The sequence below is a fragment of the Papio anubis genome, chromosome X (assembly GCF_008728515.1).
Source record: "Papio anubis isolate 15944 chromosome X, Panubis1.0, whole genome shotgun sequence".
NCBI classification, from domain to species: Eukaryota; Metazoa; Chordata; class Mammalia; order Primates; family Cercopithecidae; genus Papio; species Papio anubis.
In genome coordinates this window covers 79,857,886-79,884,176 of record NC_044996.1, presented here as the reverse complement: position 1 = coordinate 79,884,176, position 26,291 = coordinate 79,857,886, and the positions used below count along the sequence as shown (strand labels likewise).

Sequence of the window (26,291 nt, the reverse complement as noted above, 5' to 3'; positions counted from 1 at the left end):
ACAGTAAGAGCTATTTATAACAAACGCACAGTCAATATCATACTGAATGGGCAAAAACTGGAAGCATTCCCTTTGAAAATCAGCAAAAGACAAAGATGCCTTCTCTCACCACTCCTGTTCAACATAGTGTTGGAAGTTCTGGCTAGGGTAATCAGGCAAGAGAAAGAAATAAAGGGTATGCGATTATGAAAAGAGAAAGTCAAATTGTCTCTGTCTGCAGATAACATGATTGTATATTTAGAAACCCCTGTCATCTCAGCTCCAAATCTCCTTAAGCTGATAAGCAACTTCAGCAAAGTCTCAGGATACAAAATCAATGTGCAAAAATCACAAGCATTCTTATACACCAATAATAGACAAACAGAGAGCCAGATCATGAGTGAACTCCCATTCACAATTACTACAAAGAGAATAAAATACCTAGGAATCCAACTTACAAAGGATGTGAAGGACCTCTTCAAGGAGAACTACAAACCACTGCTCAAAGAAATAAAAGAGGACACAAACAAATGGAAGAATATTCCAGGCTCGTGGATAGGAAGAATCAATATCGTGAAAATGGCCATACTGCCCAAACTAATTTATAGCTTCAGTGCTATCCCCATCAAGCTACCAATGACTTTCCTCACAGAATTGGAAAAAATTACATTAAAGTTCATATGGAACCCAAACAGAGCCCACATAGCCAAGACAATCCTAAACAAAAAGAACAAAGCTGGAGGCATTATGCTACCTGACTTCAAACTATACTACAAGGCTACAGCAACCAAAACAGCATGGTACTGGTACCAAAACAGATATAGACCAATGGAACAGAACAGAGGCCTCAGAAATGACACCACACATCTACAACCATCTGATCTTTGGATGCCTTTTATTTCTTTCTCTTGTCTGATCACTCTAGGTAGGACTTCCAGTACCATGTTGAAAAAAAGGGGTGAATGTGGGCATCTTGTTTTGTTCCAAATGTTAGAGCAAAGGCGTTCAGTCATCATCATGACCAAGTGGGATTTATCCCTGGGATCCTAGGATGGTTCAACATATGGAGATCAATTAATGTGATACACTATATCAACAGAATGAAGGATAGCAGCCATATGATCATTTCAAGTGATGCTGTAAAAAAGCACTGGATAAAATTCAAAATTCCTTTATGGTGAAAGCCCTCACAAAACTGAGTATAGAAGGAACATACAGACCCCTAACTCTCCCTCACACCTCACTACCCTTTCCACCCTCTGGTAATTATCCTTCCACTTGTTTGCAGATGACATGATCTTGTATTTGCAAAAACCTAAAGACTCCACCAATAAATAATTCGAACTGGTGAACAAATTCACATAAGTTGCAGGATACAAAATCAACACACATAAATCAGTAGCATTTCTATATGCCAACAGTGAACACTCTGAAAAAGAAATCAAGAATGTAATTTCATTCACAGCAGCTACAAATAAAATACCTAAAGGATTTGTTATTTATTCCAGTCTTCTCTGTCTGGCTTGTCTGGATTTTTATGTTTGCTTAGAGATTCTGTGTAATTTACCTGTTGAATGCCTTATTTTTTTCTGCTAGGCCACTGCCTCCTTTACAGCATTAGATGGTGCTGTAAGCCCATTGGCTTTGTCTCAAGCAAATGATCAGAGTGCAGCCCATCCAGAATGGGGGAGGTCCCAAAGGTGGTATCTCGGCAGTGTAAAAAAGCTGGCTAAGGGTCCGAGTCCAGGAGGCCTGTGGAACATACCACCTACAGTATGGTGCTGCTGAACAGCCACTCTGATTTGGCATCGCCTCTGGCTGAGTTACAGAGCAGAGGTTCCAGGGCTGAGGATGATAGTTCTGCCTCCCCGTTTTGTCTCTGGCTGTCTTCAGGGACATTTCTCCCCTTAGGCATTCACGATGCTTCCTGTGGGTTGAGTCAGGAACAGTTCTCCTGCCAGGGAACCCAAGATGGTGCGGAAGCTGACCGTCACCTCAGTATCACTTCTTCCAGTGAAGAAACCATGGCTCAAGGGAAATTTTCCATACACGTGGTGCCAAGCAGATTCAGGGGGAGGGTGTTGCAGATACGGAAATCCAATTCTCTTATTGTGTGCTTGGAGCTTTTTCACTTCTCTGTGGCCCTCGGAACTGACTCATTCTCATAGTTGAGTTCAGGGATATTGCAGGTGATAATCTTGGCTTCATATATTTGTTTTGTTTTCCTGTGAGGTGGAGTGAAGCCAGCTTCCACCTATGCCACCATTTTGGAACCAGAAACCAAAACTTCTTTCATTGTGTTTTTTTAAGATACTTTATTTTTTAAGTGCCATCATTTAAATTTCACTTAAATTAGGCAGATTGCATTATTCACTCCCGTAATTATAGAAACATAGTAACACTAAAAGATACTGAACACATTTTATAATTGTCTGGCTATATTATATAAATGTGGTAAGCAACTTTCATAGAGATAGTACCTGTGTGATAATATAATATTCTTTTCCAAGTTTGGACTACAGTTGAATAAACTTTTTATTTTTATTTTTTTATTTGAGATGGAATCTCACTCTGTCGCCCAGGCTGGAGTGCAGTGGTGCGATCTCAGTTCACCCCAACCTCCGTTTCCTGGGTTCAAGTGATTCTCTTGCCTCAGTCTCCCAAGTAGCTGGGATTACAGGCACCCGCCACCATGTCCCTGTAATTTTTGTATTTTTAATAAAGGCTAGGTTTCACCATCTTGGCCAGGTTGATTTTGAACTCCTGACCTTAGGTGATCCACCCGCCTCGGCTTCCCAAAGTGCTGGGATTACAGGCATGAGCCACCGAGCCCAGCCAAATAAACTTAACTATTTAAAAACACATTTACTAAATAACATGATGAGTTTTTGTATAAGGTATTTGGTTTTGTAAATATGTATTTCCTGATGTGATTTTTGTGAGAAACGCTAAATCTTTTATACATCATATTCTCACAAAAATTGTCATGAGCTAAATAATAGTTTGTGGGTGATTTGCATTGTACAATAACTGCGAGACTTTTAGAATTATAAAAATATTTATTAACTTTTAGTGTGTTGTTTAAACAAATTATTGGAATGTACTAAAGATATAAGTAGGATTTTTCTGAGTATTTCAGATGTGTACTCAGGCTAGCTTTCCTGTCTTTTTCAAAACAAAACAGTGTCCTCTCTCTTAAAATCAGTAAATTTGTTTTCTTATTACAAAGAAATTTATAAATGTATAACTTTAACTACTGTTAAGCGTACAGTTTAGTAGTATTAACTACATCCCTATTGCTGTACAACCTTCACCACTATCTATCTCTACAAGTTGTTTCATCTTCCCAAACGGAAACTATGTACTCATGAAATAACCCCCACACTTCCTCTTCCCCCACTCAGATGCTGGCACACAGCATTCTACTTTCTGTCGATATGAATTTGATTAATCTAGGTACCTCATATAAATAGAATCATACAGTATTTTTTATAATTTTTGCCTTTTGGTCCATCCTATTCTCTGCAACCTTGTTGAATTTGTGTATTAATTTGTTTATTAGCTTTAGTAATGGTTTTGTAGATTCTTTCGGATTTTCTATGTACAGAATTGTGTCATCGGTGAATAGAGATAACTTTACATCTCCCTTACTAGTTTGAACGCTCTTTGGTATTTTTTCTTACCTAATTTCTCTGGATAGAACTTTTTTGATTGTGGTAAAAAGTAATATAAAACATACCATCGTAATCATTTTTAAGTGTACAGTACAGTAGTGTTACCTATGTGAACGTTATTGTGCAACTGATCTCTAGAACATTTCCATCCTGCAAAACTGATTTACACTCACTGAACAACAACTCCCCTTTCTCCTGCTCTCTGCAGCCCTTGGCAATCACCCTTCTACTTTTTGTTTCTAAGAGTTTGACTTTTTAAAGTACCTCATGTAAGTATAACCATGCAATGATTTTCTTTTTGTGACTGGCTTATTGCACTTACCATAATGTCTTGAAGTTTCGTTCATGTTATATCATATGACAGGATTTCCTTTTTTAAAAACCAAATAATATTCCATTGGATGTATATGCCATCTTGTAAAAATCCATGCATCCATTCATGGAGAGTCAGGTTGTTTCTACCTCCAGGCTATTGTGAATAATACTGCCGTGAACATGGGTGTGCAAATACATATTCAAGATCCTTTTTCAGGTCTTCTGGATATATACCCAAAAGTCGGATTGATGTATCATATTGAAGTAATTCTATTTTTAAATTTTGGAGAAATTCCCATACTGTTTTTAATAGCGGGTGCACCATCCCCAATAGTGTACAGGGATTCCAGTTTCTGTTTTTTTTTTTTTTTTCTTCTTAATAGTGGCCATCCTAACAGGCATGAGATGACATTGTGGTTCTCATTTGTGTTTCCCTGATGATCAGTATCTTAGTCAGTTCAGGCTGCTATAACAAAGTACCATAGACTGGGTGGCTTAAAGAACAAATGTTTATTTCCCACAGTTCTGCAGACTGGGAAGTTCAAGGTAAATGTATTGGCAAATTCAGCGTCTGGTGATGGCCTGCTTCATGATGCATGAGAAGCACCGGGCTCACAGAGGAGCTGCAAGCTTGTCCCACACGAAGAGCCAGCACCTGATAGAAACATGGGCAGAGAGGCTCACAGTCAAGAAGCAGGGATTTTAGGGTTGTTTCTGCTGGTGTTGTGAAAAACACCACTGTCGATTTCCTAGGGACTCACGGCATTGAACATGTAATGGCTTTGTGTAGCACCTACGTGTTAACTATGTTCCCGTCCATGAACATGGGATGTATCTCTATTTATTGGTCTTCTGCATGTTTCATCAGTGTTTGATCGGTTTCAGTGTGCACACCTTTCAGCTCCCTGAATAAGCGTATTCCACGGGTTTTATTCTTGGCTTGATATTCTAAATGCGTTGGTTTCTGCAGTGTCTTTTTCGGATAGTTTGTTGTTCGGGCATAGAAATGCAAATGATTTTCACATATTGCTTTTGCACTCTGTAATTTGCTGACTTTGTTTATTGGTTTTGACTGTTTTTTGGTGCAGTGTACATCAGGGTTTTCTCTAGGTGAGATCATGTCATCTGCAAGCCGAGAAAATTGAGTTTCTTAGTTTCCAATTTGAATCCTTTTTATTTCTTTTTCTTAAAATAGGCGATCAAATCGGCACATGACTGTGCCCACAAGGGTTGATTAGCATATGGGTGTGCTGGTTTGGCAGGCCAGAATTTTTTATTTCTAAGAGTTTGTCCCACTCCATGCCCTCCTAGATTTTAGAATTGAAAAATACCTCTTGTTTAAGGTAGATCTCAGCCCTGCTTTTGTGCATTGGAGCCTTCACGGATCCCTCACCACTGCCTTCACTCTGTGAATCTGCCCTTTCTCCCTCAAGGGAGAGCATCCCCGGTTAATTTGATTTCCAAGTGGGGGTATACATGGGCACCAGCCCACAAGTGTGTGTGCATGTGTGCACACACTCATGCACGCACACACACACACACGTGGGACACACAACCACCTGTCGATTTGATCATGTATTGTAAGAAAAAGAAATAAAAAGCATCAAATTAGAGAGTAAGAAGCTCAATTATCTCTACTTGCTGATGGCATGATGTCACATAGAGAAAACCCTAATGTACACTGCACCAAAAACCGATCAAAACCAATAGACAAAGTCAACAAAGTTGTGGAATGGAAAAGCAACATGGGAAAATCACTCGCTTTTCTATGCCCAAACAGCAAACTATCGGAAAAAAGACACCCGGGAAACCAACGTATTTAGAATATCAAGCTAAGAATAAAACCCTTGTAATACGTTTATTCAGGGAGCTGAAAGGTATGCACACTGAAACTGATCAAACCTAAAACCCCTGCTTCTTGACTGTGAGCCTCTCTGCCCATGTTTCTATTGGGTGCTAGCTCTTCGTGTGGAACAGAGGCTTTCACAGCACTAGCAGAAACAAACTTAAACCTTGCTTATTGACTGTGAACCTCCCTGTGAGCCTTGATTGTGAGCTACCCAAAGCTGTTACAGATTAAACACTGTGAGTGATGCCACCGCCCAGCATCCAGGGAAACCCATCCCTAGAAGGCACTGCTGCTGAAGGGTCTGCTGACATTGGAGCAGACCTGGAGGTCAGTCCCAGTGGGAGAGGGGCACTGGGCCCCAGCCCGGGAGAATGGCAGCAGGACTCCGTCGGCCTTCTCCACCTCAGTGGTCCTGGAACAGGCCCGGCCTGAGAGAACCCCAAAAATGGCTCGAAGAGCAGATGCAGCGTCTGCTTGGATTCCCAGCAGCCCTCCAAGGAAGGGCCTGCCGGGCTGTCTACTCAAGACTCTGATTCCACAGATGAGAGCAGCGTCTTACTGTTGATTAGGGTGATCGTTTTCACCAAAGAAGGAAGGCAGGCCAAGCCCGGAAGCCCCAAGAAGCCAGCAGACACTTGCAGACAACCGAGTTTCCACCTCAGGGAGAATTACCTTCAGGTTCAGGGACCTCTCCTGACTTTTCCTCCCTGCAGACTCACCCCAGCCATGGAGAGGCCGGCCATGGGAGAGCTGGATGTGCCTTCCTTGACGAAAATGCAGAGCGTGGTGTGGGGAAAGATGGGGGTCAGGCCCAGCTGCTCAGGAGCTGCAGTTACAGGGCCCTTGCCCCAGAGCCCTCCAGGAAGGAAGGTGACCCAGGAGAAGAAATCCCTAGGGGATGTGCCAAAACTGGCCCTACGGGGAGCCTTTCCTGCCTAGGGGCAGAGACTCTCAGTAGTTCCACCTGATCCAGCCAGCTTCCTGCCAGTGTCTGGTGTGGGGCTCCTGGGGAACTCCCCGAGACCCAAGGAGCCCAAGCACAGCAGCCCTGGGAAGAAACCTCCAGGAAGGAAAGCCAGGGAGTCCCAGGCTGTGGCCAGAGAAGATAATGACCCAAATAGAGATGAGGTTCCAAGGGCCCAAGTAAGTAGATTCTCTTCACGCACTCCTCCTCCTCCTCCTTGCTCTCCTCCTCCTCTTTCTCTTCTGTCTCCCCCCACCCACCTCTCTTCTAGCACACTCCTCTTTGCCCATGCCCCCTCTATTCCTTGCTCACGGGTTTTCATTGGGAGCCCAGGGACACTAGGATGCCCCATTGGGGTCCTCCTCGCAGGGGCACACTTTAAAGGGAGCACTTTGTGTGTGTCAGGCCCAGCTCTGGACACTGCAGTTGGCCAGATTCTGCCCCCAGAGAGGAGCTGGGATGGAGGGCAGGGTTCGCAGCTGGTTTGGATTGGGGGACTCCTTAATGTGTGGGGCACAAAGCTTGGGCATCAAGACTCATCAACTTCCCAATTCCTCCTTCCCTAGCTGTTAAGCAAGCCCTCCTGTCTTGGGGCTGACTGAGGGAGAAAGTGCTAATGAGATTACTCTGGAGTCTCCACCTTAACACAACCCCTCCTCACTTGTACTTACTGCCAGCCTCCACTGCTCACCCAACTCTGAAGTTTCTGTTTTAGCTTCCCAAGCAGAAGCCCCAGCCGATTTCCCTGTCCGTGACTTGTGGAGAATGCAGCAGTGGTGATCCCACCATCAGAACTCCCCAAGTTCCAGGAACCTCATAGGCCTTAGTGTTGAGCTTGAGAAGCCTTGTTTCCTGACACCATGCATTCTCCAGTGAGTCTTGTGTGTTTGATAGGTGTGGAAAGGAGAGGGATCGGGAGGGAAACCTCTGGCTCTGTCACTTCTGGAAGCTCAGCCTGGCTCCCAGGCTTCCCTGCCCACCCAGGAAGCTGTCCCACGGGAAATGGGGGTTTGACAGGGCTGGCCTGAAGCCACATCACCCTCTCTGAGTAGGATTTGTGTGGTGGGGAGTGATTTGGAGCCCCACCCCAAACTCCAGCTCTGGAAGGAGAATTTCAGTGGCACTGAGTCCTTTTCTATTAAGTCCTGCTCAGTCACAGTGCTCCTCCCAGGGCCTGCCTGTGGCTGCCCTGCTGTTGGCATCTTACCCAGAGCCACAATGCTAGCAGGCCACCAGGTGCAGATGGTCTCACACTGGGGAACAGGGAAGACAGTTCCAAAGGGAGGGTTGGAGTTGCTGGGAAGAGCAGGGGCAATGCGTTGCCAGCACAGGGTAATGCTTCCTCACATTAGACCCTGCTAGGCCCTTTCCACCTCACTCGAAGGCTTAGAAGCTGGATTTTGTGTTTTCTTTCAGGTGACCAGCAGCTACCTGTCCAATCCCCCAAGATTGGAAAGGCAGCAGGAGCCCCCAGGAGCTCAGGGATGTCCTCAGGTAATGCTTTGTGTGGATCATAGTAATCCAAGTCCACACTAGATGGTGGGATCCATGTCCAGGTTAAACTGATTTCTGCATCTCTCCCACCTCCAGCTTCCATACCCCATGGAGAGTGGATGCCTTCTTTCCATTGAGGGTTCTGTGCCAACCCACCTCACCACTGGGCTGCAGGCTGTGGGGGCTATAAGGGCTGGGGGAGACAGGGAATATGGTGAGAGATCAGGCCAGAATAGACTAACCCTTTCTGTTCCTCCAGTGTCTGCTTGTCTAGTGCATCCTGCTGCAGAGGAAAACTGAGGACCTGAGGGGAGGTTCCAAGATGGCCGAATAGGAAGAGCTTCAGTCTTCAGCTCCCAGCGTGAGTGACACAGAAGACGGGTGATTTCTGCATTTCCAACTGAGGTACTAGGTTCATCTCACTGGCACTTGTCGGACAGTGAGTGCAGCCCATGGAGCAGGGTGGGGCATCACCTCATCTGGGAATTGTGAGGGGTCAGGGAATTCCATTTCCTAGCCAAGGGAAGCTGTGACAGATGGTACCTGGAAAATTGGGACACTCCCACCCTAATACTGTGCTTTTCCGACAGTCTTAGCAAACAGCACACCAGGAGATTATATACTATGCTTGACTCAGAGGGTCCCACCCCCATGGAGTCTCGCTCACTGCTAGCACAGCAGTCTGAGATTGAACTGCAAGGTGGCAGCGAGGCTGGGAGAGGGGCTTCCACCATTGCTGAAGCTGAGTAGGTAAACAAAGCAGCCATGAAGCTCAAACTGGGTGGAGCCCACCGCAGCTCAAGGAGGCCTGCCTGCTTCTGTAGACTCCAACTCTGGAGGCAGGGCATAGCTGAACAAAAGGCAGCAGAAACTTCTGCAGGCTTAAAAGTCCCTGTCTGACAGCTTTGAAGAGAGTAGTGGTCCTCGCAGCACGGTGTATGAGATCTGAGAACGGACAGACTGCCTCCTCAAGTGGTCCCTGACCCCCAAGCAGCCTAACTGGGAGACACCTCCCAGTAGGGGACGACTGACACCTCATACAGCCAGGTGCCCCTCTGAGACGAAGCTTCCAGAGGAAGGATCAGGCAGCAACATTTGCCGTTCTGCAATATTTGCTGTTCTGCAGACTCACTGGTGATACCCAGGCAAACAAGGTCTGGAGTGGACCTCCAGCAAACTCCAACAGGCCTGCAGCTGAGGGTCCTGACCGTTAGAAGGAAAACTAACAAACAGAAAGGACATCCACACCAAAACCCCATCTGTACATCACCATCATCAAAGACCAAAGGTAAATAAAACCACAAAGATGGGGAGAAACCAGAACAGAAAAGCTGAAAATTCTAAAAATCAGAGCACCTCTTCTCCTCCAAAGGAACGAAGCTCCTCACCAGCAATGGAACAAAGCTGGATGGAGAATGACTTTGACAAGTTGAGAAAAGAAGGCTTCAGATGATCGGTAATAACAAACTTCTCTGAGCTAAAGGAGGATGTTCAAACCCATCGCAAAGAAGCTAAAAACCTTGAAAAAAGATTAGGTGAATGGCTAACTAGAATAAACAGTGTAGAGAAGACCTTAAATGACCTGATGGAGCTGAAAACCATGGCATGGGAACTACATGACGCATGCAAAAGCTTCAGCAGCTGATTTGATCAACTGGAAGAAAGGGTATCAGTGATTGAAGATCAAATGAATGAAATGAAGCAAGAAGAGAAGTTTAGAGAAAAAAGAGTAAAAAGAAATGAACAAAGCCTCCAAGAAATATGAGACAATGTGAAAGACTAAATCTACGTCTGATTGGTGTACCTGAAAGTGACGGGAAGGATGGAACCAAGTTGGAAAACACTCTTCAGGATATTATCCAGGAGAACTTCTCCAATCTAGCAAGGCAGGCCAACATTCAAATTTAGGAAATACAGAGAACACCACAAAGAAACTCCTTGAGAAGAGCAATGCCAAGACACATAATCATCAGATTCACCAAAGTTGAAATGAAGGAAAAAAATGTTAAGGGCAGCCAGAGAGAAAGGTCTGGTTACCCACAAAGGGAAGCCCATCAGACTAACAGTGGGTCTCTTGGCAGAAACTCTACAAGCCAGAAGAGAGTGGGGGCCAATATTCAACAACTTTAAAGAAAAGAATTTTTAACCCAGAATTTCATATCCAGCCAAACTAACCTTCATAAGTGAAGGAGAAATACAATCCTTTACAGACAAGCAAATGCTGAGAGATTTTGTCACCACCAGGCCTACCTTACAAGAGCTCCTGAAGGAATCACTAAACATGGAAAGGAACAACCGGTACCAGCCACTGCAAAAACCTGCCAAATTGTGAAGGCCATCAATGCTAGGAAGAAACTGCATCAACTAACAAGCAAAATAACCAGCTAACATCATAATGACAGGATCAAGTTCACACATAACAATATTAACCTTAAGTGTAAATGGGCTAAATGCTCCAACTAAAAGACACAGACTGGCAAATTGGATAAACAGTCAAGACACATCAGTGTGCTGTATTCAGTAGATCCATCTCACGTGCCAAGACACATATAGGCTCAAAATAAAGGGATGGAGGAAGATCTACCAAACAAATGGAAAACAAAACAAAATAAAACAAAAAAGCAGGGGTTGCAATCCCAGTCTCTGATAAAACAGACTTTAAACCAACAAAGATCAAAACAGACAAAGAAGGCCACTACATAATGATAAAGGGATCAATTCAACAAGAAGAGCTAACTATTGTAAATATATATGAAACCCAAACAGGAGCACCCAGATTCATAAGGCAAGTCCTTAGAGACCAACAAAGAGACTTAGACTCCCACACAATAATAATGGGAGACTTCAACACCCACTGTCAACATTAGACAGATCAATGAGACAGAAAGTTAACAAGGATATCTAGGAACTGAACTCAGCTCCGCACCAAGTGGACCTAATAGACATCTACAGAACTCTCCACCCCAAATCAGCAGAATATACATTCTTCTCAGCACCACATTGCACTTATTCCAAAATTGACCACATAGTTTAAAGTAAAGCACTCCTCAGCAAATGTAAAAGAAAAGAAATTATAACAAACTATCTCTCAGATCACAGTGCAATCAAACTAGAACTCAGGATTAAGAAACTCACTCAAAACTGCTCAACTACGTGAAAACTGCACAACCTGCTCCTGAATGACTACTGGGTACATAACGAAATGAAGGCAGAAATAAAGATGTTCTTTGAAACCAATGAGAACAAAGACACAACATACCAGAATCTCTGGGACACATTTAAAGCAGTGTGTAGCGGGAAATTTATAGCAGTAAATACCCACAAGAGAAAGCAGGAAAGATCTGAAATTGACACACTGACATCACAATTAAAAGAACTAGAGAAGCAAGGGCAAACACATTTAAAAGCTAGCAGAACGCAAGAAATAAGATCAGAGCAAAACTGAAGGGAATAGAGACACAAAAAACCCTTCAAAAAATCAATGAATCCAGGATCTGGTTTTTTGAAAAGATCAACAAAATTGATAGACCACTAGCAAGACTAATAAAGAAGAAAAGAGAGAAGAATCAAATAGATGCAATAAAAAATGAGAAAGGGGATATCACTACCAATCCCACAGAAGTACAGACTACCAAGAGAGAATACTATAAACACCTCTATGCAAATAAACTAGAAAATCTAGAAGAAATGGATAAATTCCTGGACACATATACCCTCCCAAGACTAAACCTGGACACATACACCCTCCCAAGACTAAACCCTGAAGATACCAATAACAGGCTCTGACACTGAGGCAATAATCAATAGCCTACCAACCAAAAAAGTCTAGGACCAGACAGATTCACAGCCGAATTCTGACAGAGGTACGAAGAGGAGCTGGTACCATTCCTTCTGAAACTATTCCAATCAATAGAAAAAGAGGGATTACTCCCTAACTCATTTTATGAGGCCAGCATCATCCTGATACCAAAGCCGGGTAGAGACACAACAATAAAAGAGAATTTCAGACCAATATCCCTGATGAACATCGATGCAAAAATCCTCAATAAAATACTGGCAAACCGAGTCCAGCAGCACATCAAAAAGCTTATCCACCACAATCAAGTTGGCTTCATCCCTGGGATGCAAGGCTTGTTCAACATATGCAAGTCAATAAACATAATCCAGCATGTAAACAGAACCAAAGACAAAAACCATATGATTATGTCAATAGATGCAAAAATGGCCCTCGACAAAATTAAACAGCGCTTCATGCTAAACACTCTCAATAAACTAGGTATTGATGGGACGTATCTCAAAATAATAAGAGCTATTTATGACAAACCCACAGCCAATATCATGCTGAATGGGCAAGAGCTGGAAGCATTCCCTTCGAAAATTGGCAGAAGACAGGGATGCCCTCTCTCACCACTCCTATTCAACATGGTGTTGGAAGTTCTGGCTAGGGCAATCAGGCAGGAGAAAGAAATAAAGGATATTCAATTGGGAAAAGAGGAAGTCAAATTTTCCCTGTTTGCAGATGACATGATTGTATGTTTAGAAAACTCCACCGTCACAGCCCAAAATCTCCTTAAGGTGATAAGCAACTTCAGTGAAGTTTCAGGATACAAAATAAATGTGCAAAAATCACAAGCATTCCTATACACCAAAAACAGAAAAATAGAGAGCCAAATCACAATTGCTTCAAAGAGAATAAAATACCTAGGAATCCAACTTACAAGGGATGTGAAGGATCTCTTCAAGGAGAACTACAAACCACTGCTCAAGGAAATAAGAGGACACAAACAAATGGAAGAACATTCCATGCTCATGGATAGGAAGAATCAATATCGTGAAAATTGCCATACTGCCCAAGGTAATGTGTGGATTCAATGCCCTCCCCACCAAGCTACCAGTGGCTTTTTTCACAGAACTGGAAAAAACTACTTTAAAGTTCATATGGAACCAAAACAGAGCCCACATTGCCAAGACAATCCTAAGCCAAAAGAACAAAACTGGAGGCGTCATGCTACCTGACTTCAAACTCTACTACAAGGCTACAGTAACCAAAACAGCATGGTACTGGTACCAAAACAGAGATATAGACCAATAGAACAGAACAGAGCCCTCAAAAATAATATCACACATCTACAACCATCTGATCTTTGACAAACCTGACAAAAAGAAGAAATGGGGAAAGGATTACCTATTTAATAAATGGTGCTGGGAAAACTGGCTAGCCATATGTAGAAAGCTGAAACTGGATCCCTTCCCTACACCTTATACAAAAATTAATTCAACATGGATTAAAGACTTAAATGTTAGACCTAAAATCATAAAAACCCTAGAAGAAAACATAGGCAATACCATTTGGGACACAGGCATGGGCAAGGACTTCACGGCTGAAACACCAAAAGCAATGGCAACAAAAACCAAAATTGACAAATGGGATCTAATTAAACGAAAGAGCTTCTGCACAGCAAAATAAACTACTATCAGAGTGAACAGGCAACCTACAGAATGGGAGAAAATTTTTACAATCTACCCATCTGACAAAGGGCTAATATCCAGAATCTACAAAGAACTTAAAATTTACAAGAAAAAAATCAAACAACCCCATCAAAAAGTGGGCAAAGGATATGAACAGACACTTCTCAAAAGAAGACATTTATGCAGACAACAGACACATGAAAAAAATGCTCATCATCACTGGCCATCAGTAAAATGCAAATCAAAACCACAATGGGATAGCATCTCACACCAGTTAGAATGGCAATCTTTGAAAAGTGAGGAAACAATAGGTGTTGGAGAGGATGTGGAGAAATAGGAACACTTTTACACTGTTTCTTTTACACTGTCCCACTTTTACACTGTGGGACTATAAACTAGTTTAACCATTGTGGAAGATGGTGTGGTGATTCCTCAAGGATCTAGAACTAGAAATACCATTTGACCCAGCTATCCCATTACTGGGTATGTAACCAAAGGATTATAAATCATGCTGCTATAAAGACACACTCACACGTATGTTTATTGCGGCACTATTCACAATAGCAAAGATTTGGAACCAACCCAAATGTCCATCAATGATAGACTGGATTAAGAAAATGTGGCACATATACACCATGGAATACTATGCAGCCATATAAAAGGATGAGTTCATGTCCTTTGTAGGGAAATGGATGAAGCTGGAAACCATCATTCTGAGCAAACTACCACAAGGACAGAAAACCGAACACTGCATGTTCTCACTCATAGGTGGGCATTGAACAATGAGAACACTTGGACACAGGGTGGGGAACATCACACACCAGGGCCTGTCATGGGGTGGGCGTAGGAAGGAGGGATAGCATTAAGATATACCTAAAGTAAATGATGAGTTAATTGGTGCAGCACACCAACATGGAACATGTATACATATGTAACAAACCTGCACGTTGTGCACATGTACCCTGGAACTTAAAGTATAATAATAGTAATTAAAAAATTGAGGACCTTAGAGACCAACTAGGTATGATGTGACCATGGCTGGAGCAGGGATGGACAGCAGTGTCTTACTGCAGATGCCAGGGCAGGGGTGGGCTGCAGGTGTAGGCAACTTCACTAGGACTAACTTTCCTCTGGGGAAAAGAACCACACAGGCCTGGCCCTGGAGCCTTCTGTGCCTTTCCAGCTAGGGGTGTGCACAGACAGCAATGTGTCGTCTGAACTCCATGTACACTTTGTCCACGAGTCCCAGAGATCTCCTTTGCTTAGGGCGGTTAGAGATACCTCATGTGTTTTCCTTTAACTGCTGCCTCATATGGCTTGTATGGTTTTTGCTTGCTGGCTGCCTTATCTGTCTTTGAAACACGTTCTGAAGGGTTCTGGGATGCCCCAACACCTGAGAACCACTTTCCCACTTAGAAGGCATTTCCACATTTAATTCAGGTGATGGGTGGGTGAGTCAGTCCCAGGGCTGGTGGGGTATCTGGTTGCAGGGCTAGGTGGTTCTCCACGGGGGCAGGGGGTGGGTTTCTGTTTCCCTGGGTCTGGAGTGCCTGGTTCTGCCTCTCTGTTTCAGCAGCCATGCAGTTCCTCACTGACAAGTTCCAGGACCTTTGATGTGAGTGTGGCACACATTATGTACCTTCCCACAATCCCAATAGCTTAAGAGGGCTGTGGGCTGGCCCTGGTTGGGGGCCCGTCCCTGAGCCTGCTCTGTTTCACAGGTTGGAGCCAGCGTCTTCCTACAAGATGAACAGCTAGTACCTTTGGAGCTCCAGAGCTGCAGCCAAGCAGGTTCCCTCCGTATCCTCTTCAGCCAGGGCTTTCGCTCTTCTGCTGCATTTGCCCCCTTCCCAAAGCAATTTCAAATAAAGTCATTCTCATATTCTGTGGTATGTGTGGTATGTGGTCTGCCCTCTGATTGTTGGGAGTGTTGGGGGGTGCGGGATGTTGCTGTGTTCCCTGGCGCTTGAAGAGGAGTTCCCCTAGTGCTGTGTGGTGGGCCCACTCCCTGGGGGGCACCTGAGCCGGCATCTGAGCAGCAGCCCTGCACTCGGGCATACCATAGTGCCCTGGGCCTAGGTGGTTTGGTAGCCCTGCCTGGCCACAGCAGCATTTCCTGCCTTTCCCTGGCACACCTTGCTCAGGGTCCCTTCTCTTCTCCTCCTACTTTGGGGTCTCACAGGTCCCCTTCTTCAGTGCTATTCTCCCTCTTCTTCAGCAGGAACTGATGTCCTCCTTCCAGAACCCCGGTCCCTCCCGCCTTTCCTCCTGCAATTCACTGTCACAGTTCTGCCCTGTCACTGTCCTTTCCATCACGAACATCCTTGCTTTCCCCCGTGGCTTGATGCTGGAGGTCTTACCTGCACAGTTGCTTCTGTGCTGTTGAGCACGACAGAGCTCATCCTCCCGCTCAGGGGCTCAGTCCTCTTTCTGGAGCCATTATGTCTCTCTGGTGCCACCACGCACGCAGTCAGGTCATCTGGGTCAGAAAACCACACGGCATCCTCAGTTTCACTCCTACCTCCCACCTTTGAACCTCAGTTACCAAATCCCATAGGTGTCTCTCCTTTGTTTAAGCAGCCAGGTGGAGGTAGAAGTCACATCCCAGTGGATGGCTGATCAAAACGGAAGGCACAGGGAGCATGGACGAAAAGGGTGGGGTAGTCTCTTGGTTGGAGGTGGGGACACTGAGTCTGTTCTAGTGCCTGCAGGCCAACCTGATGAAAACTGCCTGCCTGAAGCTACAAAGAAGGTGGCTTCCACATCCTTGGCATCCTGTAGGCGGCCAACAGCCTCTTCTGCAGCCAGTGGTCTCTATATCCTTGATTTGAAAATGGCCAGCGGCTTTCCAGGGCAAGTGTGGATGCTAGGCCTGGCTGTTCTTGGATGGTCCCTGTCAAATACTGTTCCACCATCCTCAAAGCCACAGGTTTTTGTAGATGTGATATTTCTGTGTGTCTGTGCACTCTTTCAGACCACCTCTCGCAGTCGCATGATATTTCCTCGAGCTCCCTGTTCTGCCTTCACCCTCCCTGACGGTTGGGATCACCTCCTTCCTTCAGCCAGAATCCCTAGCTGGATGGGCATGAGATTCGGACATAAATTCCGGTTCCAGTGAAGAGTTGCATGTAGTCTTTGCCAGCTCCCATCTCCAAGAGACTGGGTGTTGAACAAAGACAGGAGAAATGCAGATATCATTCAAGATTAGCATGTGTGCAGAGATGTCTGTGGTGGGTTTTTGGGGGGTTTTTTTGTTTGCTTTTCTGATATGGAATCTCACCGTGTCACCCAGGCTGGAGTGCAATGGCACGATCTTGGCTCACTGCAACCTCTACCTTCCAGGTTCAATCAGTTCTCCTGCATCAGCTTTCCAAGTAACTGGGGACTACAGGCATGCACCACCATGCCTGGGTAGTTTTTTTTTTCTTTCTTTCTTTCTTTCTTTTTTTTTTTTTGGTGGATGTGGGGATTTCACCATGTTGGCTAGGCTGGTCTTGAACTCCTGACCTCAAGTGACCTGCCCGCCTCAGCCTTCCAGAGTGCTGGGATTAGAGGCGTGAGCCACCATGCTGAGTCCTGTGTTTCTCGTGTGTGTGTGTGCGTGCGTGCATGCGCCTATGCACACACCCGCTAGGGAATCAAATTAATCAGGCGTGCTCTCCCTTGAGGGAGAAAGGGCTGATTCACAGAGTGGAGGCAGTGGTGAAGGATGTGTGAAGGCCTGAATGCACAAAAGCAGGGCTGCGATCTACCTTAAACAAGAGGTATTTTTCAATTCTAAAACCTAGGAGGGCATGGAGTGGGACAAACTCTTAGAAATAAAAACTCTGGCCTGCCAAACCACCACACCCACATGTCAATTAACCCTCTTGGGCAGAGCCACATGCCGATTTGATCACCTATTCTAAGAAAAAGAAATAAAAGGCAAACAAATTGGAAACTAAGAAGCTCAATTTTCTCTGCTTGCAGATGACATGATCTCACCTAGAGAAAACCCTGATGTACACTGCACCAAAAAACAGTCAAAACCAATAAACAAAGTCAGCAAAGTTACAGAGTACAAAAGCAACATGTCAAAATCATTCACATTTCTATACCTGAACAAGAAGCTATCTGAAAAGACACCCGGGAAACAAACGTATTTAGAATACCAGGACAAGAACAAAACCCTTTGGAATACGTTTATCCGGGGAGGTGAAATGTGTGCACACTGAAACCGATCAAACACTGATGGAACACTCAGAAGACCAATAAATGGAGACACATCCCATGTTTGTGGACAGGAACACAGTTAACAAGTAGGTGCTACACAAAGCCGTTACAGGTTAAACGTGGTGAGTCCCTAGGAAAATGACAATGGTGCTTTTCACAGCACCAGCAGAAACAACCCTAAAACCCTTGCTTCTTGACTGTGAGCCTCTCTGCCCATGTTTCTATCGGGTGCTGGCTCTTCGTGTGGAACAGGCTTGCAGCTCCTCTGTGAGCCCGGTGCTTCTCATGCATCATGAAGCAGGCCATCACCAGACACTGAATTTGTGAACACATTTACCTTGAACTTCCCAGTCTGCAGAACTGTGGGAAATAAACATTTGTTCTTTAAGCCACCCAGTCTATGGTACTTTGTTATAGCAGCCTGAACTGACTAAGATACTAATCATCAGGGAAATACAAATGAGAACCACAATATCACCTTATGCCTGTTGGGATGGCCACTATTAAGAAAAAAAAAAAAAAAACCAAAAACTGGAACTCCTGTACACTAGTGGGGATGTGAAATGGTGTACCCACTATTAAAAACAGTATGATAATTTCTCCAAAATTTGAACATGAAATTACCTAAATATGATCCATTAATCTGACTTCTGGGTATATATCAAGAATACCTGAAAAAGGATCTTGAATATATATTTGCACACCCATATTTATGGCAGCGTTATTCACAATAGCCAGGAGGTACAAACAACCTGACTCTCCATGAGTGGATGCATGGATTTTTACAAGGTGGCATATACATCCAATGGAATATTATTTGGCCTTTAAAAAAGGAAAAGCCTGTCATAGGATACAACATGAGTGAACCTTCAGGGCATTATGCTAATTGAAAGAAGCCAGTCACCAAAGGAAAAATACTGTATGATTCTGTTTATATAAGGTACCTAGAATAATCAAACTTATATCAACAGAAAACAGAATGTTGTGTGCCAGCATATGAGTAGGGGAAGAGGAAATGGGGGACTATTTTATGGGTACATAGTTTCTGTTTGGGAAGATGAAACAACTTGTAGAGATAGATAGTTGTGATGGTTGCACAGCAATGGAGATGTAGTTAATACTATTAAACTGTATGCTTAACAATAGTGAAAATTGTAAACTTCTTTGTAACAAGAAAACAGATTTATTGATTTTAAGAGAAAAGACACTATTTTGTTTTGAAAAAGACAAGAAAGCTAGCCCGAGTACACATCTGAAATACTCAGAAAAAATCCTACTCATATCTTCAGTATGTTCCAATCATTTGTTTAAACAACACACTACAAGTTAATAAATATTTTTATAATTCTAAAAGTCTTGCAAGTATTATACAATGCAAATCAGCCACAAACTGTTATTTAGCTCATGCCAATTATACAAGGATATGATTTACAAAAGATTTAGTGTTTCTCACAAAAATCACATCAGGAAATACATATTTACAAAACCAAATTTATTATTCAAAAAACAGTAACACTAATCAGTAAAAATGTGTTTAAATAATTAAAAAGTTTATTCAACAGTAGTCCAAAATTGGAAAAAAAAATCACATTATCGCACACATACTATCTCTACAAAAGTTGCTTACCACACTTATATAGTATATCCAGTCTATTGTAAAATATGTTCAACTATCTCCTAGTGTTATAATGTTTCTGTGCTTGCTCTGAGCCAATCTGATGCCTTGGGTGTTCCTGGACCTGCGTCTCAGAGGCCCAGCCTGGAGTTGAGGCCAAAGGAGCTAGTCTGGCACTGGGCAAGCCGGGAGCCTTTAATCCTTGGGGGCTGACGTGGAAGCTAGCTATGCAGGTGCTGGCCTGGTCCTTGAGGTCACAGGGGTCAGCCTGGACCTGGAGTGGGTACAGAGGCTAGGTCTATGTATGCCAGCCTAAAGTCTGAAACTACAGACACCAGCCTATCATCGAAGCAGACCGGGTCCGGGGTAGGTACGCGTTGTCCCGACACTGGAGGATCTAGAAGCTGGGTCTACAAGTCCAGGCCTGAAGTCTGGGGTGGTGGGGAATGGTCTGGAGGTAATGTCTGCATGTGCCAGCCTGGAGTCTGGGGTTCTGGAGGCTGACCTGGAGTCTGAGGCTGCAGGGCCACCCTGGTGACTCGGCAGTCCTGGCGGCCATGGGTGCCAGCCCAGAGCCTGGGGCTGTGAGGCTAGCCTGGCCCCAACGCGGGCCTGGAGGCTTGGTTCATGGATGCACCCAGAGTCTAGGGCTGAAGGGAGCAGCCTGACCACGGAGTCAGTCTGGAGCCTGGGACAATCAGGGCCTGCTTGGTGATGAGGTGGGCCTGGAGCCTGAGTCTGTGCAGGCTGGACGGGCACTGTGTTGGAGCTGAAGACAGTGTGCACCGGTGACCTGGAGCCTGGGACTGGCACTGGGTTGGAGCTGAAGACAGTATGCAGAGGTGACCTGGTGCCTGGGACTGCAAGGGCAAGCCTGGAACCTGAGTCTGTGGGGGCCAGCCTATGCTAAATTGATTTTCAACAAGAGTTCCAAGGCCATTCAATGGGGAAATAATCATTTCTTAAACAAATGGTGTTAGGACTACTTGTTATCCACATGCCAAAGAATGAAGTTGGACCCCTACCTCATACCCTATACCATATACCAAAATTAACTCAAAATGTATCAAAAACCTAAATGTAAGAGTTAAAAATATAAAACTATTAGAACAAAGGATAGGGATAAATCATGACTTTGTATTTGGCATTCGATTCTTAGAATGTGACAACAAAAGCACAGGCAACGAAAGTAAAAAGATAAATGGGACTTCATTGAAATTGTAAACTTTTTTGCATCAATGGACATTATCAAAAAGTGAAAAGATAACAGAATGGTAGAAAAAACTTTGCCAATCATATATATAATAGTTTGATATCCAGAATATATCAAAACTTACCAAAAAACCCAACAACAAAAGACAACCCCAGTTTTGAAATAAGCAAAAGCTCTGAATGGACATGTCTCCAACGAAGATATACAAATAGCCAAGAAATGCATGTAAAGATACTCAACATCATTAGCTACTAGGAAAATACAAATCAAAACAATAAGGTACTATTTCACATCTACCAGGATGGCTATACTTCTTTCAAGATAGAAAATAATTGTTGAATAGGATGTGGAGAAATTAGAACTTTCACACATGGCTGCTGGGAAAGTAAAATAATTCAGCCACTGTGGAAAACACTTTGGTGGTTCCTAAAAGTTAAACATACAATTACCATGTGAATTGGGAATTACACTCGTAGGTATATAGTCAAAAGAAATGAAAACAGGCCAGGTGCGGTGGCTCACACTTGTAATCCCAGCACTTTGGGAGGCCGAGGCGGGCAGATCACCTGAGGTCAGGAGTTCAAGACCAGATTGGCCAACCTGGTGAAACCCCTTCTCTACAAAATACAAAAATTAGCCAGGCACAATGGCAGGTGCCTGTAATCCCAGCTACTTGGGAGGCTGAGGTGGGAGAATTGCTTGACCTGGGAGGCGGAGATTGCAGTAAACTGAGATCCCACAATTGCACTCCAGCCTGGGCAACAGAATGAGACTCCATCTCAAAAAAAAAAAAAAAAAAAGCAGGGACCTGCAAGATGGCCAAATAGGAACAGCTCCAGTCTGCAGCTCCCAGCAAGATCAACACAGAAGGCAGGTGATTTCTGCATTTCCAACTGAGGTACCCAGCTCATCTCATTGGGACTGATTAGACAGTGGGTGCAGCCCACGGAGGGTGAGCTGAAGCAGGGTGGGCCATCACCTTACCCAGGAAGCTCAATGGGTTGGGGAACTCCCTCCCCTAGCCAAGGGAAGCCGTGAGGGACTGTGTTGTGAGGAACAGTGCACTCCGGCCCAGATACTACACTTTTCCCATTGTCTTTGCAACCCTCCCCATGAGATTCCTTCAGGTGCCTATGCCACCAGGGCCCTGGGTTTCAAGCACAAAGCTGGGCAGCCATTTGGGCAGACACCGAGCTAGCTTCAGGAGCTTTTTTTCATACCCCAGAGGCACCTGGAATGCCAGCGAGACAGAACTGTTCACTCCCCTGGAAAGAGGGCTAAAGCCAGGGAGCCAAGTGGTCTAGCTCAGTGGATCCCACCTCCACGGAGCCCAGCAAGCTAAGATCCACTGGCTTGAAATTCTCACTGCCAGCACAGCAGTCTGAAGTTGATTTGGGATGCTCAAGCTTGATGAGGGGAGGGGCGTCTGCCATTACTAAGGCTTGAGTAGGCAGTTTTCCCCTAACAGTGTAAATAAAATCCCCAGGAAGTTCAAACTGGGCACAGCCCACTGCAGCTCCACAAAGCCACTGTAGCCAGACTGCCTCTCTAGATTCCTCCTTTCTGGGCAGGGCATCTCTGAAAGAAAGGCAGCAGCCCCAGTCAGGGGCTTATAGATAAAACTCCCATCTCTCTGGGACAGAGCACGAGGGGGAAGGGGCAGCTGGGGGCACAGCCACAGTAGACTTAAATGTTCCTGCCTGCCAGCTCTGAGGAGAGCAGCAGATCTCCCAGCACAGCATTCAAGCTCTGTTAAGGGATAGACTGCCTCCTCAAGTGGGTCCCTGACCCTTGTGCCTCCCGACTGGGAGACACCTCCCAGCAGGGGTTGACAGACACCTCATACAGGAGAGCTCTGGCTGGCATCTGGTGGGTGCTCTTCTGGGATGAAGCTTCCAGAGGAAGGAACATGCAGCAATGTCTGCTGTTCCGCAGCCTCCACTGGTGATACCCAGGCAAACAGGGTCTGGAGTGGACCCCCAGTAAATGCCAGCCAACCTGCAGCAGAGGACCCTGACTATGAGAAGGAAAACTTACAGACAGAAAGGAATAGCATCAACATCAACAAAAAGGACATCCACACAGAAACCCCATCCGAAGGTCACCAACATCAAAGACCAAAGGTAGATAAATCCATGAAGATGAGGAAAAAACAGTGCAAAAAGGCTGAAAATTCCAAAAACCAGAACACCTCTTCTCTTCCAAACGATCACAATTCCTCACCAGCAAGGGAACAAAACCAAATGGAGAATGAGTTTGACACATTGACAGGGTAGGCTTCAGAAGGTGGGTAATAACAAACTCCTCCAAGCTAAAGGAGCATGTTCTAACCCAATGCAAGGAAGCTAAGAACCTTGAAAAAAGGTTAGACGAATTGCTAACGAGAAAGAGCAGTTTAGAGAAGAACATAAATGACCTGATGGAGCTAAAAAACACAACACGAGAACTTCAGGAAGCATACACAACTGTCAATAGCCAAATCGATCAAGTAGAAGAAAGGATATCAGAGATTGAAGATCAACTTAATGAAATAAAGCATGAAGACAAGATTAGAGAAAAAAAGAATGAAAAGGAATGAACAAGGCCTCCAAGAAATATGGGACTATGTGAAAAGGCCAAACCTACATTTGATTGGTTTACCTGAAAGTGACAGGGAGAATGGAACCAAGTTGGAAAACACTCTTCACGATATTATCCAGGAGAACTTTCCCAACATAGCAAGATGGGCCAACATTCAAATTCAGGAAATACAGAGAACACCACAAAGATACTTCTTGAGAAGAGCAACCCCAAGACACATAATCGTCAGATTCAACAAGGTTGAAATGAAGGAAAAAATGTTAAGGGCCGTCAGAGAAAGGTAGGGTTACCCACAAAGGGAAACCCATCAGACTAACACCAGATCTCTCTGCAGAAACCCTACAAGCCAGAAGAGTGTGGGGGCCAATATTCAACATTCTTAAAGAAAAGAATTTTCAACCCAGAATTTCATATCCAGCCAAACTAAACTTCATAAGTGAAGAAGAAATAAAATCCCTTATGACAAACAAATGCTGAGAGATTTTGTCATCACCAAGCCTGCCTTACAAGAGTTCCTGAAGGAATCAATAAACATGGAAAGGTAAAACTGGTACCAGTCACTGCAAAAACATACCAAATTGACACTATGAAGAACATTGACACTATGAAAAAACTGCATCAACTAATGGGCAAAATAACCAGCTAACATCATAATGACAGGATCAAATTCACACGTAACAATATTAACCTTGAAAGTAAATGGACTAAATGCTCCAATTAAAAGACACAGATTGGCAAATTGGATAAAGAGTCAAGATCTGTTGGTGTGCTGTATTCAGGAGACCCATCTCACATGCAAAGACACATATAGGCTCAAAATAAAGGAGGAGTATTTACCAAGCAAATGGAAAGCAAAAAAAAAAAAAAAAAAAGGAGGGGTTGCAATCCTAGTCTCTGACAAAACAGACTTTAAACCAACAGAGATCCAAAAAGACAAAGAAGGGCATTACATAATTGTTAAGGGATCAATTCAACAGAAAGTGCTAACTATCCTAAATATATAGGCACCCAATACAGGAGCACCCAGATTCATAAAGCAAGTTCTTAGAGACCTACAAAGAGACTTAGACTCCCACACAATAATAGTGGGAGACTTTAACACCCCACTGTCAATATTAGGCAGATCAACGAGACAGAAAATTAAGAAGGATATTCAGGACTTGAACTCAGCTCTGCACCAAGCGGACCTAATAGATATCGACAGAATTCTCCACCACAAATCAACAGAATACACATTCTTCTCAGCACCACATCACATTTATTCTAAAATTGACAACATAATTGGAAGTAAAACACTGCTCAGCGAATGCAAAAGAACAGAAATTGTAACAAACAGTCTCTCAGACCACAGTGCAATCACATTAGAATTCAAGATTAAGAAACTCACTCAAAACTGCGCAACTGCATGGAAACTAAACAACCTGCTCCTGAATGACTACTGGGTAAATAACAAAATGAAGACAGAAATAAATGAGTTCTTTGAAACCAATAAGAACAAAGACACAAGGTACCAGAATCTTTGGGATACAGGTAAAGCAGTGTTTAGAGTGAAATTTAAAGCACTAAATGCCCACGGGAGAAAGTGGGAAAGATCTAAAATAGACATCCTAACATCACAATTAAAAGAACTAGAGAGGCAAGAGCAAACAAATTCAAAAGCTAGCAGAGGGCAAGAAATAACTAAGATCAGAGCAGAACTGAAGGAGATAGAAACACAAAAAAACCTTCAAAAAAATCAATGAATCCAGGAGCTGGTTTCTTGAAAAGATCAACAAAATACATAGACCACTAGCTAGACTAAGACAGAAGAAAAGAGAGAAGAATCAAATAGATACAATAAAAGATGATAAAGGGGATATCACCACTGATCCCACAGAAATACAAACTACCATCAGAGAAGACTATAAACACCTCTATGCAAATAAACTAGAAAATCTAGAAGAAATGGATAAATTCTTGGACACATACACCCTCCCAAGACTAAACCAGGAAGAAGTCGTATCCCTAAATAGACCAATAACAAGTTCTGAAAATAAGGCAGTAATTAATAGCCTGCCAATCAACAAAAGTCCAAGACCAGAAGGATTCACAGCCAAATTCTACCAGAGGTACAAAGAGGAGTTGGTACCATTCCTTCTGAAACTATTCCAAACAACAGAAAAAGAAGGAATCCTCCCTGACTCATTTTATGAGGCTACCATCATCCTGATACCAAAATCTGGTAGAGACACAACAAAAAGAGAAAACTTCAGGCCAATATCCCTGATGAACATCAATGTGAAAATCCTCAGTAAAATACTGGCAAATCGAATCCAGCAGCACATCAAAAAGCTTATCCACCACGATCAAGTCAGCTTCATCCCTGGGATGCAAGGCTGGTTCAACATACACAAATCAATAAATGTAATCCATCACATAAACAGAACCAATGTCAAAAACCACATGATTATCTCAATAGATGCGGAAAAGGCCTTTGACAAAATTCAACACCCCTTCATGCTAAAATCTCTCAGTAAACTAGGTATTGATGGAACATATCTCAAAATAATAAAAGCTATTTATGACAAACCCACAGCCTATATCATACTGAATGGGCAAAAGCTGGAAGCATTCCCTTTGAAAACTGGCACAAGACAAGGATGCCCTCTCTCACCACTCCTATTTACCATAGTATTGGACATTCTGGCCAGGGCAATCCTGCAAGAGAAAGGAATAAATGGTATTCAAATAGGAAGAGAAGAAGTCAAGTTGTCGCTGTTTGCAGATTACATGATTGTATATTTAGAAAAATCCCATCGTCTCAGCCCCAAACCTCCTTAAGGTGATAAGCAACTTCAGCAAAGTCTCAGGATACAAAATCAATGTGCAAAATCACAAGCATTCCTATACACCAATAATAGACAAACAGAGAGACAAATCATGAGTGA

The 26,291-nt window shown here is 43.7% G+C and overlaps 1 protein-coding gene across 1 annotated transcript; it reads left to right on the top strand.

Annotated features, from left to right (window-relative positions):
• The first annotated feature begins 5,046 nt into the window (after positions 1–5,046).
• On the top strand, positions 5,047–8,575 carry LOC108583793 (uncharacterized protein CXorf49-like). Its single transcript, XM_031660589.1, is given in 3 exon segments — positions 5,047–7,263; positions 8,198–8,275; positions 8,372–8,575. Coding segments are annotated over 3 exon segments (1,485 nt in total). The 5' UTR covers positions 5,047–6,060.
• Positions 8,576–26,291: the final 17,716 nt, after the last annotated feature.